Genomic DNA, 23,040 nt, shown 5'->3' on the forward strand with positions numbered 1-23,040 from the left:
GCGCTGCAGCCGGTGGCTTTCAGGGACGGAGCCAGCGAGGAGGGGCAAAGCAGGTGGCTCTGCAGATGAGAAGAGGACACGTGCTCACGCTGTCTGGGAGCCCCCAACTTTGAGGAGGTCAGCCTTTTGATTTCTTTAAAGCTCAAAGTGACAGAGGATAGTTGTTAAGGCTTCAGATTCTTGTCAGTTTTCAACTTTTAGTTGCTGTTTCTAGTGACGACTTTACCTTGAAGGCAAAGGAGCAGAGCACAGAAGAAGGAGGGAGAGGCCAGGCAGGCGTTTTCTAATTCACCACGACTGAATGGTGGCAACTCGATTTGATGACCCAGGTGCTGCCAGGCTCTGGGCTCCTGTGGCAGCAGCCGAGGGTGAGGGACAGAGCCCTCCCAGGAGCCTTCCTCCACCCCCCAGAGGAGAGCCTAGTTGGTTTGGCACCAGTCACAGACTTTAAGAGCAGCAGGGCCTCACGGTGAGAGCAGGGCCAGGGTTCCAGCCCCTCCACAAGACACCTGGTTGGACAGACGTGGGGCTGGACAGGTGGCCACCACCAGGCTCCCAACCTAGTGCTCTTCAGACCAGTGTGCTTCAGGGGTTCCTTAAATATTTATTGAGTGGAGAGAGGAAACTGATTCTAATTAATAAAAATTACATGCAAAAACAGATACACTCGCCACTGGCAGCAGGAAAAATCAAAGTCCTGGAAACGACTCAGCAAAAGGTAGCTCACATTTTGCACCCGTTTTCTTGTCAGTTTTCTTCTGTGGTTTTTAGACAGGGCATTCCTGGCATGCATACTAAAATGTCTGAAAATCAGGCAATGAAGCTAACTCCACTTTCTCTGTGAAGTCTCTGCCTGAGCATTATTCTGGACACTTGTTTAAGGAGGCTGTTGGCCACATTATGGGTTCATTACCAAAAAGAGGTAATGAACCCCCAGTCTTGGGGGTGACTGGCTGTTGGTCCTGGGGCAGGTACCACCTATGTTTATGAATATGATGTGCATGTGCATGTCACGGTAGACAACAGAGATAGGTTGATGCTGGTGAGGGAAGTATGAACATCTCCATTGGAGAATACTGTCACTTAACGGTCTCTGGTTATGTGAGGAGACCTGAGCAAAGTGGCCTCATGCTCAGACCTATCTCAGTGCTCATTGGTGCTCTTCAGGAGGGCACCTGGGAGGGTGTCCTGGTGGGCAGCTTGGGCTCTGGCTTCCTTACCTTGGCAAGGTTCAGGGAAGTCTCAGAAAGATCCAGTGTCCTTAGGTCAGCCCGTGACCCCCAGGAGGCCAACCAGGAGGAGAAGCTGAAACCTGGGGCACAGGGAGACCCCCAACTGCCCCTTGGGTTGCTCTGGCCAGAGAGGGCTCCTCCATACCTGGCTGGATCTGGCCTCCTGGTCATGTTGGGTCATTCAGGATAATCCTAGGGCCCTAGGCCTGTGGTATGGATGGTTTCTGGCATGGGGTGCAAAGTTCCCCAGAAGAGGGGGTTGCCGCTGGGTCCTGGTGCTCCAGTGTCCTGTTCTGGGCCTGGTGTGGGCCTGGTCTGGTTGTGAGGCCCATCTGGGAGAAGTCCTTTCCATGGGAGATCTGGGCTCTGATTCCTAGATCCTGGGCCTCAGTTTCCTCATCTGAAAAACAAACAGACTGGATGACATCACTTGGGTGGAGGAGCCCTGACCACGTGTGCCCTGATTCTGGTGGGTCCCAGGTGGCACATGCTCCCTGGCGACCATATGGGGAAAGGGAGGACCAGCCCATCTACAGGTGAGGAAGTGGGGGCCCAAGGAGCTTGTCACCTTGCCTGAAGTCACCTGGCCAGGAACCCAGAATGCCTGACTCCAGGACAGCCTGCCCACCCTTCCTTGGATGAGTTTTAGTAGTAAAAAAGGTTACTCTCGCACCACACACAGGCCTGGCAGTGGCCATGAGCTGGAAGCAATCATGCTGTTATGAACACTCCCCTGCATGCTGGCAGTGGGGGCAGCCAAGGCCTCCCCCTGCTTGTCTCTCTCAAAGGACATAGCCCACTGCTTTGGGGTCATCCATTCCCTCATCCTACAAGCATCTGCTGACTCCCTGCCAGGCCTGACTGGGCCCTGAGACCCAGGGGTGAGTCAGAGTATGGGGCCTGTGGAGTTCCCACCGGCCCCCCTCCCCACAGCCCTGCTGACCTCATTCTGCTCAGCAGCTCTGGTTCCTGCTGCCCCTGCCCCGCCACCCCCCAGGAAGCCAGAGATGCCACAAACCCACGTTTGCTGCTGGCCTTGTCCTTCCTGCACCCTCAAATGTACCCCCTCCCATGCATCACAGGATGCACCCCTCTGTCCTATCAGTACCCTGAATTAGTTTCCACGGCTGCTGTATATGACAAATGACTTAAAACAGTAGAAATTTCTTTATTCACACTTCTGATGGGCAGAGTCCAAAATCAGTATTACCCGGGCGGCGCCTGTCGCTCAGTGAGTAGGGTGCCGGCCCCATATGCCGAGGGTGGCGGGTTCAAGCCCAGCCCCGGCCAAACTGCAACAAAAAAGTAGTCGGGCGTTGTGGCGGGCACCTGTAGTCCCATCTACTCGGGAGGCTGAGGCAAGAGAATCACGTAAGCCCAGGAGTTGGAGGTTGCTGTGAGCTGTGTGACGCCACGGCACTCTACCGAGGGCGGTAAAGTGAGACTCTGTCTCTACAAAAAAAAAAAAAAAAAAAAAGATACTGACTTGTCAGTATTGAAAAAAAAAAAAAAATCAGTATTACCCGGTTGGAATCCAGGTGTCAGCCGCCGTGCTCCCTCCGCCTTTCGTCTGGTGTCTCCCCTCTCTCTGCCTGTGGCCTTCTCTGTGCTGTCTCATCCACTCTGCTTCCTCTCACAAGGAAGCGGCAAATGACTGTCCCAAGGGCCCCGAGAGTCCAGGACAATGTCCCCAGCTCTGGGACCTGGGTACCCTTGAGGGGCTGGGTTTTAGCCACCCACAGCCCTGGAAGCCCTCTTGGGCTCCTCCCTCCTGTTGGCTCTGCTTCCTCAGCTTCTTTGTATCTGCCACTTGTCCCTGTCCCCTATGCTCCCATGACCTCTCTCCTGGGTACCTACAGCACCTTCTCCCAGTCCCCCAGACCCATTTCTGTCCTCTACTGCATTCTCCCTGCAGCCACCCTTAGGGTCCTGAACAGGAACAGATCAAGGACTCCCTACCCAGAGCCTCTGGGCTGCTCGCCGTGTTCGTGTGATGGGCCCCTCAGCATCTGCCCTCCATGTTGTCACCCACCTAATGGGTCTGCTCTTCCCATCACCCACAGTTTGCCTTCAGGGCTATTGTATGGGTGGTTCTCTCTGTCTGGAATAATGTCCCTCCCTCTGACTTTTTGCCTGGCCAGTTCAAGGGTTTGGGGGAGGTTCTGGGTAGACATCACTGCCCACAGGCAACTCCCCTCATTCTGGAGTCTGGGCCTAATGCTGTGACCTGCATGTCTGCCGGCCCATGCTTATTCCTGGCTCCAACACTTTTTGCTGAGAGGTCCTTGTTACCCAATGGTATGCTGGCTTCCTGCAGGGCTTCTGACAGGGCCCTGGCTGAATTGCTCCAGCATCCTCTCTAGTCTCAACACAAATGGCAGAGTTGTTCATCAGGCCCTGTGGTGACGCCGACTGCATCTAGGTCCTGGGAGGCTCCTCACCAGCACCAGGACGGTGTCCACAGAGCACCTGAGGGGCTGGAAGGAGGGCAGCCTGTACAGCCTCTCTGTCCTTTCCTCAGCCAAGATGATGATGTGGCAGAGGCTATCTGGGTTAATTTGGAGGTGTGTGGATTCTGTACATCTGGACAGGGATGCCAGGGGCTATCAGCTGAAAGGCACAGCCCCACTGGATGGGGGACCCTGGCTACTGCCGTCTAAGCTAGAGTGTCAATGGGCACTAAAAATGCCAGGTTTTTGGAATCTGGCTGTTTATGTGAAGTCTCCTGATTCGTAAGTCTGAGCAAGGACTTCAAGCTTTTAAAAAGCCCTGCATGGGTTATAAATGTGTAATCTAAAGGAAATACATCTGCAGGTCAGACATGGTGTGGGCTTCCAGTGTAAGACCGTTGGTTTATGGATAATGGACCAAAACATAAAAATGTGGGAGCTGGAGGGGTTGTAGGACAGGTGGCTGGGCCGAGCTGGCAGCCTGGCCAAGGTTAGAGCAGGGCCATGTGCACAGAGAGGGGATAGTTGAGGGGCTGAGCCAGGCCTCACAGGGAGAACAGGGGTTTACCAGCTGGCCCGGGTGCAGTGGTGCAGGGACGTCTGGGCCTGGGGAACAGTAGGCACAGGGGCTGGATGGGAAGGGCAGAGCAGGCTCAGCCTGGTCCAGATGGAAAAGGGATCCCGAGAAGGGTTTGCAGCTGGGGAGAGCCCTGGCTGGTGGGGGGCAGCAGTGCAGCTGCCCTTAGAGCAGGGGTGTCCAAACTTTTTCTGCTACAATTGTCTTGGGTTGCACATTAAATACACAAACACTAAGGAAAGCTGATTAGTATAAAAAAGCTCTGCACATACTTTTCTTGATATTGGATATCACAGATAAGCAAAAAAGTCCTCACAAAATCAGCATTTGGGCTGTGGGCTGCAGGTTGGACACCTCCAGACTGACATAGATGGAGGCGTAGCAGTGGGAGGGTGACGGGGAGAGTGGCCAGCTGCAGGGGCATGTGTTCTGTCCGAGGCCCACTGTGGTCAGAGCCTGCATTTTTCAAGGCAAGCTGGAATCCCGTGTTTAAAACACAAAATCTCATTGTTTTGAGTATTGGCTTCAAGGCTTTAAAAATATTCTTTGGCCCAAATGGAACATTTCTGTGGGCAGATTCAGCCCTGGATTGGCTGCTTTTCCCTTTGTCTTCCACTCTGGGCTCCTGGGTGAGGGTAACGCTTGGCCCTTAAGCATCTGGATGTCCTCCTGGGGACACGCACAGGGCTACAGCTGTGCTTGAAATCCTTCAGGCTGCTCTGGACAGCCTTGGGTTTGCAAGCACAGTAACTTTTCTGGAAGGAGAGAGTTGGACGTGGTTGGGTGACCCCAGTGGAGCCCTTCGCCAGATAGGGCTGAGCGCTCTCCATTGGCACTGACTCTGGAAGTGGAATCTCTGGGTGGATGGGAGCTGCTAGGGTCACCTGCCCATGCCCTCTGTCTACCTAGGACCTGAGAGGAGCACTAGCTGGGTGCTGGGAATGGTCTTCAGGTGGGAGGTGCTGGCCTCAGGGCCTTCCTTGCTGTTCCCAGGTCCCTGCTGCACCTCCTCCTTCATCTGCTGTGTTCTGCAAATTTGAACGTCCCATCTTTGCTCCCACAGGCTGGTCTGATTCGGATGGAGGAGGAGGAGTTCTTCATTGAGCCCATGGAGAAGGGGCTGGCGGCGCAGGAGGCTGAGCAGGGCCGCGTGCATGTGGTGTATCGCCGGCCGCACCCCCCTACACCCCCTCCTCTGGGAGGGTCACAGGTCCTGGACACAGGTGAGGCTGCTGATGGTGGGTGGGGTGCGTGGAGAGCCTGGATGTCTCCCCTTGGCCATCCGAGCCTCTGGTCACCAGGGGAGCTTCCTGGGGAACTCAGACATCCTCTGTAGCCTGGTCACTGGTGAGACTGAGCCCCAGTCTCAGTGGCTCAGGAAAGAGTCAACCACCTGGCTGACCCCACAGCATAGTTGGAGTGCAAGGCCTCTGCTCTGGATGCATGTTGGTGACAAGTAGCCCAAGCACCCACTGCCTGCAAATGTGGGCCCCCCCAAGGCTATCCCAGGACCCACCTTCTGCTGCCCGGGGCCATTAAGTACTGGGGAGCAGGGGAGGCCCAGATCAGGCCTACCCATGCCCTGAGTCTGTGCCTGTGAAGTCCCCTGCCCCCAGGCACCCCTCGCGTACCTTTGTGCCACCATGGTCCCTGAGATAGGGCCTGTGCAGGTCTCAGTCCTCTCCTGGCTGCTCTTTCCAGATAACCCACAGGGAAAATGTGCCCCATAGAGGAGACCTGGGAGTTGCTCCGGCAGTCTCGGCATCCTCTGCACAGACTCACTGCCTAGCACCAAAGTGTACCCTGGGCCCAGGAATGGGGAAGGAGCTGACAGGTGGCTGTGGCCTCTCAGAGCAGGCCTCACCACCCCAGCATACATACCCCTGATCTCTGATCTTAGACTCTGATCCTAGACTTGTCCTGTAGGCCTCATAGTTCCCGGTGTCCCCTTGTGCAGGTGAGGCCACCTCCCCTGTGCCTGGCCCCGTCCTCAGCATCTGACCCCACCCCTAGCTGGAGAGAGCCATGACAGGTGCAGCCCAGGGCATAGAGGCCTGGGCCAGGGGTCAAGTGCATCTCCTCTTGGCAGTGGGTGCTCTAGAGGCAGATGACCCTAGTTGGGTCAGCTCCAGTGCTGTGATTTACTGAGAGACTCCCACCAGACATAGCAGCCTGTCACATTTATTTCAGGTTTCTCTGAGTTCCCACCTTGACAGATAAATTGGGTGCAGGCTGGCAGAGCACCATTCTAATTCTATAAAATGGTGTCAGGTACCTTTGCAAAGAATTGTTTCATCAGGAAGCTCAGTGTTCTTGGGGGTCAATCTGTATACCCTGTGGCCCCTTCTTCACCTGGTGATGAATCTCTGTCTCCCTAGACTACCAACAGCTGGGGCACTGGGCACTGCCTACCTGGCTTTCCCCACCTCAGCCTCAGCCTTTCCTTCCCTGACTTGGCTCCTTGCTAGCCAGCTTCCCTTGGGCCAGTGTGGGCCTCTCGTCTCTGCTTTCTTATCTGCTCAGTGGGGTTAGAAATGCTTGTCTCTCAAGATCTTAGGGCCTGGCTACTTTGTACTTGTGGGTCAGCCTCTACTCGAAGATTCAGGGTGGTTCTAGGGGCCTCTGTTCAGACAGGGGGAGGTGCAGTCGACACAGTGGGGCTGGCCAGGTGCCCTTGGCCATGTCTCTGATCCCAAATTCCATATGGTGCGTCTTTCTGAACACGGCAGCCCTTCCCCCCATGGCCTGGCTGGCCTTGCCTTATTTTCTGGGCTTCTGCTGGTGTTTTGGCATCTTTTGCTGAATTCTCCCTCCACCACCTCCCTGACCCCTATCCACATATCTTTAACAAGAGCTTGGAATTCAAGAACACAGGCAAAGAATTTGAAACTCAGAATAAGCCCAGAAGCCATTGGCCTTAGAAGATGCTGGGTCAGGCCAATAGCCAGGTCAGGGGTGAGGCTGGACTGGAAGGTGGGGTGGGGACAGTGGCTGAGGGGAGGCTGTCCAGGTTGAGCGCTAGGCCTGGTCTGGGCTGCAAGCCCAGGGTCTCCAGCTGGGAGACCAGGCTGTAGGTGTGGGCATGGGGCTCAGGCTGCAGGTCCAGATCACAGGCTGTGGGGTGAGGGCCAAGTCGCCCTTGCCTGACTTTCCCGTCTTGTGTCAGCATGACCCTGCATGAGTGACTTGGTCCTCAGAGAGCTTGTCCCTGCTCTGTATGCCTGACTGCTCCCTCATGGCCCTGGGCTGAGGTTGCACTGGCTGGAGGGGGCCCAGACGCATTTAATGCCAGGGCTGGGCTGAGGGCCCGTGGTGACCTCAGATGTCCAGCTTTCCATCAGCCGGGCCTTGTCAGGGCCCAGATTTGCAACTGAGAGAAGTTTAAAAACTGTCCTGAGGCTGGGTGTAGCGAGGGGACACAGAACCCTAGAACCTTGGTGCAGAGGGTTGTATATATGTGTGTGCACATGCGTATAAGCCAGAGGACCCTTCTGGGGAATTCTGATGGAAAACGTGGCTGTGGCTGAAGCAGGCAGGAGGTGCTGACTGGCAGTTTCCTCCTGCCTCCAAAGCAAGTGTGAAACACCCTGCTATTTATCAGTGGGTGGTGGGTAGGATGGGTCCCGTGGGAAGGGAAAATAGCCGTCCTGGGAATCTGTGTGGGCATCTGTCTGGGCAGAGGGATCTCCTTGGTGGGTTGGTGGTGCTTGGGGTTCTGGGGCCCACATGGCCACTCACAGGGGCACTGAGGTGGCTGTCCTATTTTCCTTGAGAAGCCAGCAGCCTGCCTGGGGTAATACCAGGGATGCAGGGAGTCTTAGACATTCATTCCTGCTCATAGTCTCTGTCATCTGAGATCAGTTGCTGAATTGTGGATTGCCTGTGGAAACAGACGGAAAGTGACAGTTTTAACACATTTCACAGGCCCAGGCCAGGGTTGGGGTGTGCCATGGGTAGCTGACTATTACCCTCTTCCTTGGAGGAGGGCATTAGGATGGCAAGCGGTAGAGGGAGGACGGGAGGACCCTTTCCTCCCCTCCTAGGAAATGCCTGGGTCTGTAGAAGTGTCTCTGCTTGGTGCTGCTGGGCCTGGGAGTACAGCCAGGGCAGGAGGCCCTGAAGCCAGCGTGGCCTTTTGAAAGAGCGAGGCAGTTGGGGCATCCCCTAGGCTTCCTTTGGGTCTGGCCTTTCTCAGGAGTGACAAGCACCTGAATCCCTGTTTGCCATCCCCAAAGCCAGCCCTGTGCCTAGGGCTATATTGGGGGTGGGGACTGTGTGTGATGCTGTCCTTTGCTGGTGTGCATGTGTGTGCAAGTGTGCCTCTCGTCCCGCCTGGGGCTATTGAGGAAAGCCCAGGGTTGGTGGGTGGGCAACAGGAGATCTGCTCTGTGTGCGTTGCTGGCCACCAGGCCTCAGGCTGCTGCGATATACCACCTCCAGCTGCATTTAAAGCCCCGTAGAAATGTACTCTCCAGTTCTGGGGCAGATGTCTGCAGTCGGTCTCACTGGGCTGAAATCCAGGTGTCTCAAGGTGGTGCTTCCTCTGGAGGCTCTGGGAGAGGATCTGCTCCCAGCCTCTCCCAGATCCTCGTGGATGTGGGTGTTCCTAGGTCCCTAGCCCCATCACTCCATTCTCTGCCTCCCTGATTGCCAGGCCTTCTCCACCTCCTCTGTATCTCCTTGTGCCTCTGTCCCGTAAGGGTGCTGTGATTGCATTCAGGGATCACCCTGAATAATAATAGTCCAGGACAGGTTCCCATCTCAAGATCCTTAATCTAAACACAGGCCCAGGCCAGGGTTGGGGCGTGCCATAGGCAGAGTCCTTTTTTGCTATGTAATTTACCAGTCACAGGCTTCAGGGATTAGGACCTGGTGTGTTTAGGGGGTTACCATTGTGCCAACTATAGGAGGTCAGTGCTCCCCCCCACCCTGTGCGGCTGGCTATGCAGGGGAGGGGTGCATACCCACAAGGCACCCAGGGCAGCCCATGTGTAGGACCTGCAGGTGTCTCCCATGGTGTCTCAGGAATAGTACTTAGGCACAGCGCAGGCAGGCCATGGCCCCCACTGTACCCTCTGGCCAGTGGTTAGGGGAGCACTGCCGATGCCTGCCAGAGTGCCTGTCCCAGCCAAGCAGGCCTTATGCTCTGAGGCCTGGAGAGGCTGGGCCATGCTGTGGCTGTACTGGCCCTAAGCCCATGTGTGCTGAGAAGCTGGCCTTACTGTTGCTGCCCAAGACCTGGCTGTATCAGCTGCAAGGGGCCAAGCTTGGGGTTTTGCAAAGGTCACCACAGGGTGGGAAATATCCTGAGTCATGTGGTCTCTCAGACACACTGTGCCGTTTAGAGAATGTCCTGCCATTCCAAGACAAGAGCTGTAAGCTCGGAGCCCTGTGTGCCCAGCAGCCAGTACCAGTGAGGACAGCAGCAGAGGAAAGAGCTAATCACACTCATCCTTGGCCTAGGTTTCACTTCCCTCCTTTTGACAGAAGCACAGATGACAGAATACATCTCTGCTAAAAGGAACCTACCAGCGGGAAGGCAGCAGCTCGTGGGGTCCAGCCCTGGCCTTGCCCTGGGCCTAGGGCAGACTAGAGACTCCCTGTGAAGGAGTGGCCCCTCCTAGGCTTCCTTGACTTTCACCTGGTGGCGTTGTGGTTCTGGGGCAGCCAATCATTCTGCTGTCAAGAGAACCCAGATAGCAGAATTTTATGCGAATCCTCCTGATTTTAAAATGTGGCTTCAAATTTCAGAAAACCATCAATGGCGGCCGTATTTTGTTTCGTCTAGCTGTGCTTCCGCAGAGGCGGATGTGTCCTCTGCCCCCTTTGGGGCTGTCCTCCTGGGGCCCCCCCCGCTCCTGGGCTTGGGATGGAGGAAGGGCTGGTGGTTCCCATCCTGGGGAACTGCCACGGGGCTGCTGTGCCCGCATGCCCTGCTGGGCTGAAATAAAAGTCCGACAGCTTTGTGCCCATGACCTTGGCTGCTTCCTCCTCAGAGGCAGCTGGTGCCAAGCCTCTGCCTGCTGCTGTCAGGCTGTGGTGTCCTCCCTGATGGGCGGGGGTGTGGGCAGGCCACCTCAAGAGCCTCTCTGCCTTGCAGCTGCCAGGGAAAGCCTGCTGAAGGGAGAGAGGACAGGGTGTCCCCTGGGTGTCTCCTCCATGTGGCTGAGTGTGGCTCCCCTCAAGGTCTCTACCTGGCAGCCCACAGCCAGCCCTTCCTGCCAGGCCAGGTCGGGTACGAGTTCTCCAGGCCTGCCGGCGTGGAGTCTAGGGGGCATGCAGGGCCAAGTGCTGGAGGCAGAGCCCGTGCTGAGACTTCTGTGGGAGCTGCAGAGTTTTGCAGGTGGCGAGTGGCCACCAGAGGGCTTGGGGAAGGGGTCTGATGGAGAGTTCTGTGTTTTGGCAAGACCACACTGGCTGCCTCCTGTGAGAGGGAGGTTGGACCCATGGCACGGGAGAGAGTGGAGCCCACAGGCCTGGGAAGTGGGCACAGTTCCTGTGACAATGACACAGTCCATGTGAGGTGTGAGGGAGAGAGCCCTGCTGAGGTGAGGCCTGGTGGGCTGTGGGGCTGATGTGCTGAAAGCCAGTTCTGGGAGCCTTTTTGCCTGTGACTTCTACGCCTATCCTAGCCTCCTGTGGCTGCTGGGACAATACCACACATTTAAGGGCTTTAAGCACCACACATTTATTCTTTCAGAATAAATAATGAGCTCTTTGGAGCTCAGAAATCCAAAATGGGCTTTTAGGGGCTAAAATCAAGGCATCAGCAAGGCTGTCTCCTTCTGGAGGCTCCAGGGGAGAATCTGCTCTTGGCCTCTCCCTACTCTAGGTGGCTGCTGGCGTGCCTTGGCCTGTGGCCACATGGCTCCAATCTCTCCTCCTGGGTCATGTCACTTCCTTCTCTACTGCAGCCAACTCTCCAACCCTCCTTCCTCCTCCCTCTTATGAGGACACTTGAGATTACATTCAGGGCCCAGTGGGATGGTCCAGGATAACACCCCCTCTAAAGATGCTTAATTGAATCTGCCTGTGAAATCTCTTTGCCACAGGAGGTAACACTCTGCCAGTTCTGGGGATAAGGATGTAGACATCCTGGGGGTCACGATTCAGTGGCATGTCTAAGTGTTGGGCATTGAGGTCCTGGGGCTGCGTTGGCAGCCCGAGCCCCGGGTCTGTGCTGGGACTCATCTCTGTGTTTGTAACCCAGGCACTTTCTGTACTGCTTTCCAGACCCTTGACACCTGGCCCTCTGTTGTCATGACCTGGGGCAATTGCACTGGGTGGCCCTGGGTCCTTCTGAGCTGGCTCACTGAGCTCAGCACCTCAGTGCTTGGTTTCTGGGGCCTCCCAGCCCCTCCTCTCCCCTCCCCACTGGGCTGTGCCTGCAGACTGGGGACCAGAGGAGACCCAGGGCGATGCTCTGATTGCGAAACCCAGGCGGCGCTGGAGACGTGTTTCCAAGCTGAGAGCACCCTTGGCAGAGGCCACAGAGCTCCTGTCCTCATGCAGGCTGGGCCCTCGAGATGGCTGCTGGAGATGCCAGTGTGGTGATGTGGCCCCACGCTGGGAAGGGTGGGCGGGCGGGTTTGGAATGAGAGGCCTGGAGCCGCCTGGGGTCAGATGAGGGGAGTGCACCCAGCTCCCAGGCTTGGCGGGCTTTTCCCTCCCCCTGGCCTGTGAGGGCAGAGTGATTCTTGCAGGGACTTGGGCCCACCTCATCCCCCTGACATGTGCCGGGTGGGGGCTCCCCTCTGTGTCACCTGTGACTGGCACTGTCTGACAGTCCCACATGCCTGGGTCCTCTCCTGTGCCTCTGCCACAAATTTAGTTTCCCTACGTCTGAGGCCTGCCCGCCATGCACTTCCTCTCCTCCCATGTGTGTGTGGAAGCTGACTCAGGAGTGGAGCTGATGAGATGAGTGTGGACTGGGAAGTTCGTTTATGAAGAGATGATAAGCATGACCATGATCTAGAGCATGTTGGCCTTGGCTCTGACTTGGCTGTGACCCCAACTCAGGTGCAAGGGACAGTTCTCAAATATGGGTCTGTGGCTCTCAGAGGAGCTGCCTCAAGGCCATTTGGGCAGCTGTTCTCAGTAGGGGGTGGGCTGGAGGCAGTTTGGTGCATGGTTGAGTGTGCCTGGCTCTGCCCACCTGGCTGCTCCCCTGGCTGACGGTGTGGACCTGGGCACTTTATCATCCACTCAGTGTTTTAGAGTCCCCGTCTCTAACTGGGTACAATGGAATTAGATGAGATAATGCTCCTCTCCTGGAGGTCTGGGACCTGTTCTGTGCACGCTGTAATATACCCTCACCGTTTCAGGGGCATTCGTCTCAGGCCCCGCAGTCCTCTCGGCCTTTCCCTGCTGGGCTCTCTTCCACAGACACGATGATCTGATGCTCTTCCCTACCCTTGGATCTGTGTTGCAAATGTCCCTCAAAGAATTTTCCTGGTGGTGTGCAGGTACCACACCTGGCTTGCAGGAAGCACAAGGCTCAGGGGTGAAGCTGCCGTCTGCTCATGGCATGTCTGGTGTTTAATTAGCAGCTGTGGGCTTGGCACACCCACTCATTGTGGGTCTTCGACCCATTCTTTGCAGACACAGGTTTCTGGGAGAAAGGCCATGTCTCCAGGGCAACCTTTTGTGTCTCTGACATCTGTGCCTCTGGTGTGGGAGATGGGGTGGGGTCGGCCGGTATGAGGCCCCCTCCATGATCTGGGAGTCCTGTGGACAACTGTGGAAGAGACGTGGGCATCCAGCATGGTGGGGAGGAAGGGACAGTGTGCATGGTGTGTCCAGACAGAGGCCTCTCAGGATGCAGGGTGCTGGGAGCCGCCAGCAAGAGGTGTAAGGGCCCAGAATCAGAGCTGAAGGTGTCTGCTGCTAGGGGGCTGCAGAGCCAGCTCAAGGGATATCTGAAGGGGACACAAGCTCTTTCCCAGAAGCCGTGAGGACAGGACTGGCTCAGAAACTGCATTTGGACTCAAGGTCCAAACCCTGCTGATTTGTGCCAGCCGGAGGCCTCTGACCACAGCCCCAGCTCCTCTCGGAATTCTCTGCAGGTCAGCACTCAGCCAGCTCCAAGCCTGAAGTGTCTTCTATAAAAATTTCCAATTTTCCTTGACCCATTTGTCTTTGAAATTAATACTAAGCAGCACTGTGCACTTGGCCCTGGAGGAATTCTGAGCTGGGAAAAGGTCACGCAATCAGGTGGGAATGTTGGTGTCTGGCTCTACCTCCCTCTTTCTGGCTCTATTTTTCCTCCTCCTGTCTCACATGTTTGGAACTGGGGTTGGTGTCCTCATTGGGATGTGTCCCCGCAGAGCTCTTGACTTGGTTTCACTGGCTTGAGCCTGGCCCTGGGGTGTGGGCTGCCCCACAGGAAAGCCCCTGAGACTTGTCTGAACCGGCAGAAGGACCCAGGAAGAGCCCAGCTGGAGCCCCCATGGGTGTCCAGGTAGGGTGGTGGTGCCCATATGGGAGGAGGCATCGGAGAGGAGCTGGCAGCGCAGGACGCTGGGACGCAGGTGGCCTAGGAGCTGAGCCTGTGTGGGGAGGGGCTGGGGCTGATCTGCGCTGGGAAGGGAGCAGGCGCCTGCTCCCCAGATCACGGGAGGAATGATGATAATAACAAGTGTACTTCTTAGATGGGAGGCTGAGGCTCAGGGCCGGCACCCTGCTCACCCTGCCCACTGCCACCACCTGTGTCTCGTTCATCCATCCACGCTTTCTCACTGTGTGTTGTCTGTGTGTCTGGGGCCCTGGGTGCAGGGTAAGCAGCCGAAGACCAGCCAGATCAAGAGTCTGCTCTCTTGGGCTCTCAGTTGAACCAGGGAGACCCAATGTACAGATGCTCGTAGAGAGTGGAAAATCCCAGAAACTAAGCCAGACAGGGTGAAAGGGTCGCACAAGAGAGGGTGGGAAAGGAAGGAGGCTGTAGGTCCAGGGGCAGTGGTCGAAGTGAGACCTGAGTGATAGGAAGGCCCAGCCCTGGGAAGAGTATTCCAGGCAGAGGGAACAGTATGTGCAGGAACTCTGAGGCAGTCACCCCGGTGTGACCCAGGGACAGAAAGAAGAGCTGATACTGGGAGCCCAAGGAGTAATGGGGGAGTGGGAGGCACTGGGCCCCGAGTGATGGGCCTATAGTTGGTCCCTCGAGTGACGGTGGTGGGGCAAGGTGGGATTTTATTCATGTGCAGCTGGAAGCCTTGGGGAGGCTTTTAATGGACAGAGTGGGAGCAGGGGGGGAACCCAGTGACACAGAGAGGTGGCCATGCTGATGCAGTGGGGCCAACAGATTCAGGATGAGTTTGAGATGGTGTTCCCAGGTCCTGGGGGTAAAGGAGGGGATCAAAGGCAATACCTGGCTCTTGGAAGGCCAGGCAGCCTGGGGGCAGTTGATGGTGTGAGGCTAACCAAGGGCTTTTCTGAGGGAGGGAGGCAGGTCAGGCAGCCTGGGCCAAAGTGCAGGAGCCAGAGATGGGGCCCTTTGTGCTACCTCACAGCTGCCCCTTCCACTGCTCCACGCTGCTCTGTCAGGGAGAGGTGTTGTCCCAAGAGAGGAGGTGTGGGTCCCAGGCCACATCCTGTATGCTTCCAGACTCATGGGGTGGAGGAAAGCCCCACGGTGCATTAGCAGCTCCTCTTGTCCTGGGAGGCACAGGTCCTGCTCTGTGGGATGGGCTGTTGGGAATGGTGTGAGGTCAAAGGTCCCTGGCAGACCAAGTCCTCTTCCAGCCCTCCACTTTGAAGGGGACCTGCCAGGATGCATGAACACTGGCACTGTGGCCCGCATGTGCTTGTGAGAGTGTGCACAGCAGGGTTTGGCTGCCTCTAAGCCCTTGACGGTAGAGCCATAACGTCCACCGGCAGCTCTGCCAGCTGCTCTCCACATGGCCGTGGCCTCAAGGTGGCAGACCACTCCTTGGCCCCTGTTGCAACCTCTCTTGGAATTTGGAGTTGGGGACATCTTGGCAGCTGTCCTCAGGGTCTATGCCTATGAACAGGTTCTTGTTGACCCCACAGATAGCAGCCTGAGCCAACCCAGAGGCCGTGGAGCTCTGGCCCTGCGCAGCCATCAGGGAGCATTTGCTGAGTGACTGAACGAGTTATGAAATCCCAGCACTTAATGGACTCCCCCCTCGGGTCAGAGCCAGACTGGCTCCCGGAATGGCTCCTGGTTTCTCCAGATCCTCCCCAGCACATTTCGCCTCTCTGGCAGTAAAGCAATGTTGCCTTTTGCATTAATTTGTGCTTCTTTGATTGTTGGTGAGGAAGAGTGACCCTCCTGTTTTTGATCACTTTGTTTGTCTTTCTGTTTAAGTCTTTTGCCCAGTTATCTCCTGGGGTCTGGTGTGTTGGGATAAGCCCTTAATCTGCCTTAGACATTGACTTTCTGTCGGTTTTGGTATCGTCCTTCTTTCCTTTCCAGTTCTGTTAGTGTTAGTGGCTGTAGCTGAGTCTGTGAAGCATCTTCCTCCACCCCCGTGGAGCTGAGCTAGTGGTTCAGGGACCTGCTTGAGGGTCTGTGAGAGGGTGAGCACTCAGCATTGGTGTCATTTAGTCAGAGTGATGATGCAAGTGGCAAGGAAAGTCCAGCTCCTACCTGTGTCTGCATCTGCCAGGGCATGGCAGGGACATCATCTCAGCGGACTCTCGTGATGACCTTATGGGGCTGCTGTCACTATCCCCACCTGTAAGGTGCCAATGGTCACACAGCTAGTAAGCTGTAGAGCCGCAGTTGAAGCCAGGCCATCTGACTCCTGCGTGGGGGAGTTGGGAACAGGCCCAGGGCCAGTGCTGTCTTCTCCCTGTCCAGCACCTCTTGCCTGCCAGAGCCTGGGCTGGCGAGACTTGGCCATCCCAGACCCCACCTGAAGGGACACAGAGGGCCATCTGAGCACTGAGGCTTAGAGCTCCACTTAATAGATGCAGAAACTGAGGCCTAGTGAGGGTGAGTGAGGACCTGTCTATGGGTCATTTGGCACCTTAGCTTCGGGGACAATCTGCTTGCAGCTTAATTCCCAGCTACGTGTTATGGCTGGCACACAGCAGGTGCTTAAACATCTGTGAAGGGAAAGTCCAGGGCAGCTGCCTGGGAGGCCTGGCCAGGTGCTTTGCATTGCTGGAGGGGCAGTTGCTCCTTGGAGATGTCGGAGGGCTGGCTGCTGTAGCCAACGCTGTTACTGTTGCAGCATCAGGACATCTGTCTGGACTTGCCTGGCTGTGGATTCTTAGGGGTGTAGCGGTGGGCCATTGTTGTTCCTATGGGACAGCAGGAGGCTGTGGGCCTGTGCTGGTCCCGTTTCCTCACTGCTGACCAGGGCTGGCATTTCAGGCTTATTACCTGTCAGTCAGGGCTGACCTCTGCTTTAATGGTCTGTTGTCACCGCCTTGAAATTCTTAATCACTTTTTGAATAAGGGACCTTCTGTTTCATTTTGCACTGTTCTGCTCACCACTCTCCCTCCTATGACCCTGCTTCCTCGCTCCTTCCTCTTGGAGCTATGTTTCAGACCCAGGGGTCAAGGACACTGAAGTAAATGGCCCTTGGGGCTGAGGCCTGAGTGTGGACTGCTGCTTCCCAGGAGGGAAGAGTGGCTGGGGGCAGTGATCTCAAGGGGTATGGGGGACGAGGACAAGGCTTGTTTGGGGGTCTGGCAGTAGGGGCTGGGTGAGGGCCTGGGCTCCTGAGGGGTGGATCACAGTGGTTCCCATGCTGTGTCCTGCTGCAGGTGGCAATGGTCCGGTTTTTGTGAAGGTGAGGGGAAGAGGCAGGGAGCCAGGTGGAGGGTGTGGCCTGGAGCAGGGTGGCTGTGGGGATGGACAAGAGCGGCTGGATCACAGGCATGGAGCCACAGAGGGGCTGCAGAACAGTAGGGTGTTGGGGGCTCGTGCTAAGCAATCCCCACATTGGCCAGAGGGGGCCGCTACTCACTGGGCAGAACCACCTTCCTGTTCAGAATCACACCAAGGCCAGGGAGGAGCTAGGCTGCAGCCCCAGGCCTAGCTTCCCCTCATATCTCCATCCCTGCCCACCTAGCCCTGCAAGCCCACTGGGGTGTTGCTCACAGGAAGCGTTTCCTTTGCTGGATCCAGGCCTGGGAAGGCCCCTGTGTGTCTGGACCTCTTTTCAAGGCTTCTATTCAGATATCTCTGGATACATGTGTGCATCTATCTGGGGATTCCTAGCTGGTTGAAAGGCGGCCCGGGCTTCGAGCCTTTCTTTGGCTGACTGCAGGGTCTCTGTGGAGATGTGCCACAGGGGCCTGTATTCAACCTCTTTATACTCAGCCTTTGATAGTTCACGTGGCAGGGGATGGGACAGGGGCTGGGCCCAGAACTGGGTGCCCATGTCTGGAGGGACGAGTGGATTTGACAGGAGAATAAAGAATGGAGATAGATCAGGGCTTTCTGGCCTAGTGACGTCCAACAAGGGGAAGGGCCACCCTGAGATCTCCAAGCCACAGCAGGAGGCCCCCAGTTGGCTGTGGGGAGGTGTACTCAGGAGGTCAATTGACTGGAAGTTCAGGGTACTTCGTTTGCGTGGGGGGCTTTAGGAGACTCAGGGTAGGAAGAAGAGATGTGATGGCCTGCTCAACCCTACTGCCCAGCTGGAGCCTACAGCCATGGACAGTCAGAGTCTGGAACGTGTGCAGAAGGTGTGGGGACCTGAAACTCAGTACCTGGGCCCTGGAGGGAGGGGCAGAGCCAGGTGACACTGACCCCTGGAAAGATCAGAACCCTCAAGGATGGAGCTTATGTCCCTACAAATTTCCTAGAGCCCGGGGCAGGCATCCATGGGGGGCAGAGGTCTTAAGTGGGAACACCAGTGAGAATTGGCTGGGCAGTATAGACAGAGTGCACTGGGTGTGTGTTGGGAGCAGGTGGACGCCAGCTCGGTCAGAGGCAGGGCGGGTGAGGCCTCTGATTTTTTGGGAGAAGCCAGAAATCATGATTTTATATGGGACCTCTTCATTTTAAGTTGTTGGCAGCTAATTCAAAAATTCGGAGAGCCATATATGGACCAAGCAGCCTTGGGCCGCAGTGGGGGTGTGGGCTACACTGTGGCTTCGGTGCCAGAGACCTGCACCCGAGTCCACAGTGCTCAGGCAGCAGCCGGGGACCAAGCCTCTTGGATGTGGCCAGGCCTGCCTCTGAGTTGAAATGTACTTCAGAGGAAGTTTTATTTTCCTTTCGGGAATGTTGAGGGAGACCTTTCCAGCGGTTCTGTGTCTGTGAGGAGAAATCTGTGGTCGTCCTGTTTTTCTTGGAGGCCAGTGAGGAAGCCCATCTGCAGTGCATTACCCGGTGTGGGTGTGGGGTACTCTGCTCGGGCCCAAAGAGCCTTGGACAGGGTGGGGGCCCTGGAGGAGTCAGCCTCTAGATCCCTGGAAACGGCCCCCTGCCCGGGACAGCACTGAGGCGCCTCCTCCCCCACACCCGCCCACCGCCAGTCTGTAGGGCAGATGGACAGGCCCATGGCAGTGCATCTGGTGCCCATCCCTGGGGCCTAAGCTTTTCTTCCCTGAGCTCCCTGAGTTCGTATCCAGGCCTGGATGTCCTCCAGGCCCCTGCAGCTTAGGAAGCAATTGTAGTCATAAGAGGATCCTTCCCCCATCCCCACCAGTGTCCAAAAAGCCCAGGAGCCTGTGATCCTGGGTTCTGGACGGGATCCCTGGAGCTGCTTGTATTCTTGGCCTTCGTGACCAATAAGACAAAATTGGACTTTGATCTGTCCTGAGACCTTGGGCTGGGTTAGAGGACGGGGTCCTGGCACAGGGGAAGAGGGATCCATGAGAGGAACCACCTTGGGGACAGGACTCCTGGGGCAGGGCCTGCCTTTTGTAGTGTCTTTGGTGCTCCCCACAAACTGGCAGCCCCAGAGGTGGGCCGGGCAGCTAGGATGCCCAACATGGCTTTGACTCCTGCTCTGGCCTGGCCTTAATCTCCTCATTTATAAAATTGGGAGTGTTGGACCAGAGCTGGGCCTCAGCCCGCAGCTCATCGTGGTTCACGGTCTATGTCTCCATGTCCCTCCCCCACTGACATGTTTTACTTGAATCATGCAGTATCTTCAAACACTTTTGTGTGTATACTTAGAAATCAGAAGTTTCCATATTAAAATCTCAATTTTCAGTTTCTTCAGGAAGATCAGAAGCCTGGCCACCCTGGGCGTGTTCCCACAGGCAGCTCTGTCCCAGAAGGGGCGGGAATGTCCCCTTTTGCCTGTTTTCCGTCTTATGCACCTACTCGTTCTGGGCCTGCCGTCCTGGTTGACAATGGAGCAGGAAACTCCTGGCCAAAGATGACCTCTGGCTGGTAGTTGCACACACACAGCCTCCTCGCCCCCGGACATGCGCATGTGCACAGCCAGCACATCTGTGTCTTCATCCATGTACGAAACTCTGGAATGGACGGAGCCACTGAGCCACCTGGAGGAGCTTCCCTGAGCTGTTGCCAGGAGCCCCATGTCTGGCCTGTGTCTAGATGAGTCTTGCTCCGGTGAGGCCTCAGAGAGGGCTGCCCTGACACTGTGTTCTTTTCAGAAAGTCCCACTACTCTTCCTTTTTGGGTGCTTAAAGCCCAAGGAGTAGGTCACAAGCTGGACAACTTGGGACCTGGGGCTCACTGTCGTGGGCTAAGCTGCCCATGCGTCCCGTGGCATGGGAAAAAAGAAGGTGCTTCCATAGCTTCGTCCTTAACTTTGTTGCCTGGTTCAGTTGCCATGAATATGAAGGACTCACTTTCCAGTGTCAGAGCGTGTCCATCTGTCCATCATCTGTCCACCTATCCATTCAACTGTTCATTTGTCTGTCTGTCCAGCCAGCCAGCCAGTGTCTGTGAGCAGCCCTAGGCCTGTGCTGGGTACCAAGTATGTACAGTCTAGTCCAGCATTTTTCAACTTTCTTTATCTCACAGAAAACGTGAACCTATAGTTGAACTTCCATGGCACACTTAAATTAAGTTGCTCAGAAAAAAAAAAAAAAAGAATAAAAAAGAGAATATATTTAGTGTGTTTTGAACTACTTTTGAAAATACTTTAATGACCTATAAAAGTTTTCAAGGCATACCTAAGATCCTTTCACGGCACACGGGTTGATCACTGGTCTAGTCTCTGCCTGGAGGAGTCCAGCTGGTAGTTGAGGCAGACAAGAGGATGAACCATGTTGAGAGCTACTAAAATTCTAGAGAGGCCTGAGGTACAGTGATGATGTCCTGGTTGGGGTGAGCTCCACGAAGCTGGTCAGGCCTCACAGGCTGGGTGGCTGTGCTCTGGCTCCAGGGCCGGGGCAGGGTGTGCTGGCTCAGAATGTGGACTTTGAGGTCCTGCTCCCTGCTTTGAATCCTGGCTTTTTTCTCCACCTCCCTGTGTCTCTGTGCCCTCATCTGAAAAACAGAGTTAATGGGTTTCACTTCAGTAGGTTGTTGGGAGGATTAGGCTCCATCACACCTGGAGCGGGGTTGGGAGGGCCTGGTGCCTCGTGGGTAATGAAGTGTTGTCGTGACTAGAGGGGAAAGCCCCACCTCCATCCACAGCCACCGGGAGAGGGTCTCTTCACAACATATCCTCACAGGGGGCACAGCCCACAGGCATTCACTCTGCCCTTCTCTCTCCCAACTTCTCTGTTGGGCCCATTGGATGTGGGAGACAAAGGCTTCCTTAGAGAGCTCCCCAAGTGTATGCTCCCCAGCCTCTTCTGAGGGGTGGCTGCTCACACTACATTTATTCAGCAGCTGTTTGCTGGGCTCAGTGGGGCAATCTTAGTGATCTTGGACCAGGCCACTTTGCCCTCGTGCCTCACCAGGTCAGGTGTGGGAAGTGGGCATGATCTGGACCAGGGGTAGGGCCACCTACGCTGCTTGGTCCCCCGCCCCAATGGGCCTCCTGGAGCCCTGGAGATGGGGGTATAGAACCTCCTCATCAACACCTGCCCTGTGCACCCAGGGACTTTCTAGAGCTATGTGGACAGTTAGAACTGCCAGTCACAGGCTTTGTTGGACGCTAAGATAAGCTCTGCTTTTCTCGCACAGTGTTAAAACCCAAAATGAACAAATTGAGCTAATATTTAAGAGAATTTTTACACACAGAGGGATTTCTAGCTTTCCACAAGAAATCAGGACCTGGCAGCACCAGGCTTACATTGCCCTTATGTGTGGCTGCAATGGGTATGCTGAGGGGCCATTCCCTGGGTAGGGGGAATATATGCTCCATTCCCCAGCTCCACTGTCCCCACTGACTCCCTGGCTTGGAGTCTGAGGCTTGGAGATCCTGTGCCCTGTTGTCTTTCTTTTAACCAGAATGTATTTCTCTGCATTCTTTTTTTTTGCAGTTTTTGGCCGGGGCTGGGTTTGAACCCGCCACCTCCGGCATATGGGACCGGCGCCCTATCCCTTTGAGTCGCAGGCACGGCCCTTCTCTGCATTCTTGACAGTATCAATAGTTGGTACAGGAGAGTCAGGCAGAGGGGCTACAGTGAGAGAGAGAGTGCATGTGGCTGCTGGCTTAGAGAATATTCTTATTGGCCTAATTTGTACCCCTGGGCTCCCACTGGCTTCCTTCATTTGTGTCTCCGGTGGGCTTCTATAAGCATTTGAGTTGCTAGGTTTAGCCTTATTCATAGAAGTCACTTTTTCAATCGTTTAAAAATATATACTCAAATGGTTTTAGTACATTCACAATGTTGCTCAGCCATCACCACTACCTAGTTCCAGAACATTTTCATCACTGCAAGTGGAAACTCCCTTACCATTAGCAGTCACCCCAGGCCCTGGCAACCACCAGTCTATTTCCTGTATCCATGGATTTGCCTCTTCTGGGTATTTTGTGTAAATATAATCATAACAACATATGGCCTTTGGGGTCTGGTTTTACTTTCTGGTCTTTTATGTGCAGGCCCATGGTTCACCCATGTGCTGCGTTAACTGGTCCTCTTCCCCCGTGCCTGTGCTGGCCTGATCCTGTCCCTTGTTGGTCTCTGAGGCTCCACGGGACCTCCACTCTCACCTGTGCCTCTGGCCCTGCCAGGCAGCTGGCCATGCTGGGCTTTCAGAGCCACACGCTTGTGCCACCCCCCTAAACCCAGAGGCTCCCTCCCGAGGCTGCTGGACAGTCTCTTGGTTCCTTTCTCTGATTGTTTATGACCATGGTCGCTTCTCTGTTGGTCCCAGGTCTCCTCCAGAAACAGGGATGAAGGGTTTCATTCATTTCTTCAAATAACATCTAGTTTTAGGCCATGCCATGAAGGTTTTAGGCCAGTCCTTACAAGGACTCTGCAGAGGTGTGTAGTCCCAGGGTCACACTGTGTGGGAGCGTCAGAGGCCCAGTGTCATAACCATAAAGTAATAATAATACTGAATAACACCTAGATTGCTTCTGCCACAAATCTGCACAGTCACTCAATGGCAGAAAGAAGTCGCTGTGGATGCTGGGTCCAAGGCGCGGGGGCTGTGCACATCCCTGCTCCTGTCACTGAGTGTAGGGACAGGGCTGGGTTGAGTCAGCTGGGTTCCTGTGTCTCTCCACAACAGGGGCTTCATTTCACAACCCCTCCCCCTAGAATAGGCAGCGGGTCTATTTATGAAGCTTAGGACAACAGATAGGACAGAAGGAGCAATGGGAACTGCGGTAAGAAAACTCCAGAACATTCCTCCTAAGGGGTAGCACCCTCCAAGCTTTTTTTTTTAGATTATACAGTAGTTTTTTTTTTTTTTTTTTTTGTAGAGACAGAGTCTCACTTTACTACCTTTGGTAGAGTGCCGTGATGTCACAGGACTCA

General features: G+C 55.4%; 1 protein-coding gene across 2 annotated transcripts in view; it reads left to right on the plus strand.

Moving 5' to 3' along the window:
- The window catches only part of ADAMTS2 (ADAM metallopeptidase with thrombospondin type 1 motif 2), a 230,376-nt gene that overhangs the window by 58,727 nt on the left and 148,609 nt on the right, over positions 1–23,040 (plus strand). For both annotated transcript variants that reach the window (XR_008375251.1, XM_053566963.1), the window contains exon 3: positions 5,323–5,482. Coding sequence is in view for 1 of the 2 variants with exons in the window: in XM_053566963.1 (XP_053422938.1) it covers positions 5,323–5,482 (160 nt within the window). In the remaining variant the exon portion in view is untranslated. The remainder of the gene's footprint in view (positions 1–5,322; positions 5,483–23,040) is intronic.

Source organism: Nycticebus coucang, chromosome 17, assembly GCF_027406575.1.
Source record: "Nycticebus coucang isolate mNycCou1 chromosome 17, mNycCou1.pri, whole genome shotgun sequence".
In the NCBI taxonomy this organism is placed as follows: domain Eukaryota; kingdom Metazoa; phylum Chordata; class Mammalia; order Primates; family Lorisidae; genus Nycticebus; species Nycticebus coucang.